Here is a 6,788-nt window from a genome sequence, read left to right on the forward strand (position 1 = left end):
ATGATTTTGAGTTTTGTTCCACATTGTTCTCCCTCTCTATCCAGGATCTCCTACATAGATCCTCTTCCAAGTGGTTGACAGTAGTAGCCGGGCACCATTTAGTTCTTCTGGTCTCATAGTTGTATAGGCTGCAAATTGGATGGTGTACCAGTCGCTAGGACTAATTGTTTCCATGAATTTTTGGTTTCCTTCATTCTTCTTGGCTCTGGATGAGGAGAGACCCATCATTGCATCTAGATGGCACCTTGCAAGCTTTTAAGATCTCAGTTGCTACTTGCCACAGTAGGAGGTGGAACAGTGTTTTGTGTAGTATGTTATGCCAGTTGTTGAGCTTGATGTCTCAGGAGTTTATTCTTACAATTTGGAGGCTTTAAGTCCAAGTTCAAAGTGCCAGGCTCTAGGGGCTGAGTAAAAGCCCTTCAACTTTGGGGACCTGCTCTGCCTCCTGCTTCTGACCCAGTGGAGCTAGAGGCTTTTCTTCACTCAGACAGCTGCTGGCTGCTGAGGCTGAGAAACCCCAAGGTTGACAAGTAAGAAGGCACAGTCCCGATGTTACCACACGGCAGGCCATTGACTTAAGTCCATTGTAAGTCCCAAGGTCGGCAGAGCATAGCAGGCTGCTGAGCAACAACATGGCTATATGCAGGGTCCAAGCGTGCAATAGGCTAGAGACCATTCTCAAAGCTTCTCCTTATATACAGGAAGCAGACCACATACCCAAAGACAGCTACTCAGCTGCTCTTAGTAGAGATTCCACCATGGAGTTGATTACCAGTCTCATCATGGGGAATACTACATCCAGCTGCCCAGCCACTAGCCCCACTAGGCATAGCCAAGTTGACATACAAACATAACCATCACAGGCACTATGCTATCAGAGCTCCTTTAAGAGAGTACAGAAGAGGGTTATTTTATTTCTTCTAGGTGAAAGTGGAGGGTAATGAGGAAAGCTTGCTTGGAGAAGTGATCCTGGAACAGAACCTTTAAAGCATGAGGAGGAGGCATTAATTAGGCAGGTAAGGAAGTAGTGGAATGGGTGGAGCTCCTAGACAGAGGAGATAGTAAGTACAAAGGCATATGGACTTGCAGGCTGTGATAGGCAGCTAATAGCAGTTTGGTGTCATAGGCTTATAATATGCTAGGCAGGGATTGGAATAGGAAGTCCATTTATGTTAAGAAACTTGGGCTCCTGACTTTGTCTTTCTGCCACTTGAGTATACATTAGAATCACCTTTGGAGTTTAACTAAACAGGCAATGCTTGGAAACCACCTCTAGAGATTCTGATTTAATTGTCTAGGACTTCCTCAGAACATCAGCTGTTTTTTTTTTAAGCTCCCAGGTAATGCTAAATCAAGATTGAGAATCATTTATTGTAAGTAATCATGTTTTATTAAGAAAAAGAGGAAGGAGATTGGTGCTCAGAGGTCAAGTGTTAACAAAGATGATGAGATGATTGCAAAGGAGAGAGGAAAGTGATACATATGTCTTGCATGAAGCTTAGAATAAACTTTAACATAGGAGCAGGAGAGTAAAGGTCTGTGACCAGACTAACTTGATCTTAAAGACAGAATTTTTGGCATTATACCAGTAGGTAACATATTAGATACCTTTGTTTTATTTGTTATCATTCTGTCTCATACTGATCTAAAACCTGATGAAATGAAAAATTCCTGAAAAGTTGTTTTCTCTTGACAAATAGTATACTTAATCTCCTGATTAAGGTAATTAATGAACTTTGAAGATTTTGAGTGTGTGTCTGTGTTCACATTTTTAAAGCAAAATTAAAAATAGCTGCATGTACCATACATTATAGATAGTTGGCCTTGTGACCACTTCTGTTCCTTTTTCTAGGCCTCCTATTTATAAACGTGTAGTCTATCTATATTCTAAACAGAATAAAAATGTGAGTAGAGTTAGTATTTTTTGTACTTCACGGCAAATTGAAATGTTATTTATAGTGAGCAAAATGTTTGGGATACCCAGAAACTAATCAGCAATTAGAGGTTTTTGTATTTGATACTGGGAAATAAAATGCTTATTGAATAGAATTGCTTTCATTTGGATACCAGGGAAAACAAAGCATCCTTTTTTATAGTTCAGTAAAATGTAGTGGTTTAAAGTGTGGGCTCTGGAACCACACTGCCTGCAGTAGAATCCTACTTGTAGTTGTTTGCACTTGAACAAATTATTTACTCACTTCTTGCTTCATTTTTCTCATCTGTATAATTAAGAACCACTGCCGTCAAGTCAGACCCGACTCATAGTGACCCCCTCTTGGGTTTCCAAGGCAGTATCACTAAGGAAGTAGATTGCCCAGTCTTCCTTCCGAGGAGCGGCTGGTGGGTTTGAACCGCCAGCCTTCTGGTTAGCAGTCAAATGCCTTAGTCACTATGCCACCAGAGCTCCTTCTTTGTAATTATAATGATGATAACATTACTCCTTCAGAGGACTATAAGGAAAATTAAATGAGAATCTGTGTAAAACACAGTATTTGATACGTAATATATCACCATATTTATATACACACACATGTTGTTGTTCTTAGGTGCTGTCAAGTTGTCTTCAACTCATAGCGACTGTATGCATGGTAGAACGAAACACTGCCTGGTCCTGTGCTAGCCCCGCAATCCCTGCTATACCTTAGCCTGTTGTTGGCAGCCAATGTGTCAGTCCATCTTGTTGAGGGCCTTCCCCTTCTTTGTTGACCCTCCACTTTACCAAGCATGATTATCCTTCTCCAGGGAATGGTCCTTTCTGACAACATGACCAAGGTAAATGAGATGAAATCTGGCCATTCTCATTTTCAAAGAGCATTCTGGCTGCACTTCTTCCAGGACAGATTTGTTAGTTCTTTTAGCAGTCCATGGTATTTTAAGCATTCTACGCCAATACCACAGTTCAAAAGCATCGACCTTTCTTCGGTCTTCTTATTCACTGTCCAGCACTCACATGCATATGAGGCAGTTGAGAATACCATGGCTTGGTCAGGTACACCTTAGACTTCAAAGAGATGTCTTTGCTCTTCAGCACTAGAAAAAGGTCTTTTGAACAGATTTGCCCAATGCAATATGTCCTCTGATGTCTTGACTGCTGCTTCCAATGGTGTTGATTGTAGAACCAAGTAATATGAAGTCTTTGACAACGTCAGTCTTTTCTCCATTTATTGTGATACTGTTTATTGGTCCAGTTGTGAAGATTTTTGTTTTCTTTATATTGAGGTGTAATCCATATTGCAGACTGTCTTCAGTCTTCATCAGTAAGTGCTTCAAGTCGTCTTTACTTTCAGCAGGCAAAGTTGTATCATCTCCATATTGCAGGTTGTTAACGATTCTTCCTCCAATCCTGATGCCATGTTCTTCTTATAATCCAGCTTCTCAGATTATTTGCTCAGCATACAGATTGAATAAGTATGCTGAAAGGATACAACCCTGACACACTCCCTTCTTGATTTTAAACCATGCAGTACCCCTTGTTCTTTTCAAACTACAGCCTCTTGGTATATGTACCAGGTTCCTTATGAGTACAATTAAGTGTTCTGAAATTCCCATTCTTCTCAATGTTATCCTTAATTTGTTATGATCCACATAATCAAATGCTTTTGCATAGTCAATAAAACACAAGTAGACATCTTTCTGGTATTCTTGCTTTCAGCCAAGATCCATCTGACATCAACAGCGATCTTCTTTGTTCCATGTCATCTTCTGAATCCAGCTTGCATTTCTGGAAGTTCGCTGTCAGTATACTGCTACAAACATTTTTGTATTATCTTCAGTAATATTTTACTTGCATGTGATATTAATGATACTGTTTGATAATTTCCACATTCTGTGGAATCACCTTTCTTTGGAATGGGTACAATTGTGGATCACTTCCAGTCAGTTGGCCAGGTGGCTGTCTTCCAGATCTCTTGGTATAGCCGAGTGAGTGCCTCCAGCGCAACATCTGTTTGTTTGAAACGTATCAGTGGGTATTCCTTCAATTCCTGGAGCCTTGTTTTTCGCCAGTTACTTCAATGCAGCTTTGACTTACTTCCTCAGCACCATTGGTTCTTGATCATATGCCACCTCCTGAAGTAGATGAACATTGACCAGTTCTTTCTGGTACAGTGACTCTGTGTATTCCTTCCATCTTCTTTGGATGGTTCCTGCAAGTTTGAGAGTCTCTTCTGACATCCATTTTGGTTTTGTCTTCCTTTCCTGTCTTTTTAATGACCTTTTGCTTTCCTCATGGATGATGTTCTTGATGTCATCCCACAATTCCTCTGGTTTTCGGTCATTGGTGTTCAGTGCATCAAATCTATTCTTTAAATGGTCTCTAAATTTAGGAGGGATAAAATCAAGGTCTTATTTTGGCTCTCGTGGAGTTACTTTAATTGTTTTCAGTTTCAGCTTGAACTTGCATATGAGTAGTTGATGGTCTGTTCCACAATCAGCTGCTGCTGAAGATACTGAGCTATTCCATCGCCTCTTTCCACAGATATAGTTGATCTGATTCCTGTGTACTCCATATGGCAAAGTCCATGTGTATAGCTGCCGTTTGTGTTGTTGAGAAAAGTCATTTGTTGTCTTGCAGAATTCTGTCATGCAATCTCCAGTGTTATTTCTATCACCAAGGCCATATTATCCAACTATTGGTGATTCTTCTTTGTCTCCAACTTTTGTATTCCAATCACAGTGATAATCAACACATCTTGATTGTGTGTTTGGTCAATTTCAGACTGCAAAAATTGGTAGAAATCTTCAATTTCCACATCTTTGGCTTTGGTGGTTGGTGCATAAATTTGAATAATAATAGTCATTTACTTGTTTTTTTGTAGGCATATGGATATTATCCTATCACTAACAGTGTTGTACTTCAGGATGGATCTTCCTGGCATAGTAGATCATGTAATTGTCTGATTCAAAATGGCAAAAACCAGTCCATTTAATTTTTAACAACTTCTAATTTTCCTGGATTCATACTTCATACATTCCATGTTCCAATTTTTAATAGATGTTTGCAGCTGTTTCTTCTCATATAAGACAGTGTTTCATTGCTGTTTATAAGGTTTTCACCAGACAATTCTTTGAGATGTGGATGGGCTCTTCCTTCTTCTGAGTCTGACTTAGGCTGGAAGCTCCACTGAAACCTGCCTACCACAGGCTTGCAACACGCAAGCCACCATAGTACGACAAACTGACAGACAAGTGCGTCTTCTTTAGCTGTTCCAAACTGCTCTGCTCATTTCCTGGTCTCCCTCAGCCTTTATGAACCTGCCCCACGCCATCTCTCTCTCTTCCTGGGTTCTTCCTCTGGCCACTGGCTCCAAAGCTGCTGTGTGCCACCACCTCTCTCTTCCTGGTTCCCTCCTCCGGCTGCTGGCTCTGAACCTGCGGCACACTGCCTCCTCTCACATATGCACTCGTATTTCATATTGTAAATGAAAGTCTGTTGTCGTCAGGTGCTGTCGAATCGTTTCTGACTCATAGCGACCCCATGCACAGCAGAAAGAAACACTGCCTGATCCCACGCTGGCTCCATGATCCTTGCTATACTTGAGCCCAGTTCTTTTTTTTTAATTGTGATTTGGATGAAAATTTACAGAGCAAATACTTTCCATACAGCAGTTCACATACACTTTGTCTCATGACATTGACTACAATTTAGCATAATGCAACATCTCCCCTCCCACTTCCTCCCGATAGCTACCTCTTCCCCGTGTCCATCCCTCCATGCACTCACTATGCCTGAGCAGTCCTTCTTTCTCTCATGGTGGTTCTCTCCAAGGAGTGTATCTACCTCAGGTAAATGCTCAACTGATATGCCTGTCTGTTGTTTGGCTGGAAGCCACAGGTGTGTGTTCAATTCCAGACCTGAAGGGCAGCTAGGGGCCATGGTCTCAGTGGTTCCACCAGGCTCCCTCGGGCCAGCAAACCTGTTCCCCGCCTTTTTTTTTTCTCCAAATGATTTTGAGTTTTGTTCCACATTGTTCCCCCTGTCTATCCAGGATCTCCTACAAAGATCCTCTTCCAAGTGGTTGACAGTAGTAGCCGAGCACCATCTATTTCTTCTGGTCTCATAGTTGTATAGGCTGCAGATCGGATGGTGTACCAGTCGCTAGGACTAATGTTTCCATGAATTTTTGGTTTCCTTCATTCTTCTTGGCTCTGGATGAGGAGAGACTCATCGTTGCATCTAGATGGCACCTTGCAAGCTTTTAAGATCTCAGTCGCTATTTGCCACAGTAGGAGGTGGAACAGTGTTTTGTGTAGTATGTTATGCCAGGTGAGCTTGATGTCCTCTGCGGCCATTGTCTGAAGCCCACAGGTTCAACTGCTCCGTCCCTCTGGGTAGCTGGCTGTGACCAAGCAGTGACTACAACCTTGCCCCTTGTCAGCCCTATTATATACCTGGGAATTCAGATCATACAATAAAGTTATTGGACCACTGTCTGCCAGTCCTATATACGTGTTATTGGGTGCACTTTCCACTTCATATACATACCTAATATTTCAGCCTGTCCACCCATCTATCCACCCATATACCCGTGTTTGTCTTCTCTGACCACTATATGTGCAAATGGGTTCATCTTTGTTGTCTGTACTTCCCACGTACCTCTCTCTGTCTTTCTCTTCCTCAGTGCCACTATATTGATCACTCACATTTGAGCCCAATTCTTCAGTCACTGTTCTGTGTTTTAGCAACTTCCCTTAAGCCTGAATTCAAGAATCTAACAGCAGGCTTCACCTTAGGTTTAGGTAGTATGTGAGGCTAGGTGGCAGGTTCGGGATCAGGTCAGGAGCAGACC

General features: G+C 41.8%; 1 protein-coding gene across 1 annotated transcript in view; it reads left to right on the forward strand.

The window, feature by feature from the left end:
- RDX (radixin) overlaps positions 1–6,788 on the forward strand; it is a 93,485-nt gene that overhangs the window by 6,162 nt on the left and 80,535 nt on the right. Inside the window, 2 exon segments of the mRNA XM_042780371.1 lie at positions 925–951; positions 954–1,016. Coding sequence (XP_042636305.1) covers positions 925–951; positions 954–1,016 — 90 coding nt within the window.

This window comes from Orycteropus afer, unplaced genomic scaffold (genome assembly GCF_000298275.1).
Source record: "Orycteropus afer afer isolate SDZICR_OR568_19922 unplaced genomic scaffold, OryAfe1.0 scaffold00036, whole genome shotgun sequence".
Classification (NCBI taxonomy): domain Eukaryota; kingdom Metazoa; phylum Chordata; class Mammalia; order Tubulidentata; family Orycteropodidae; genus Orycteropus; species Orycteropus afer.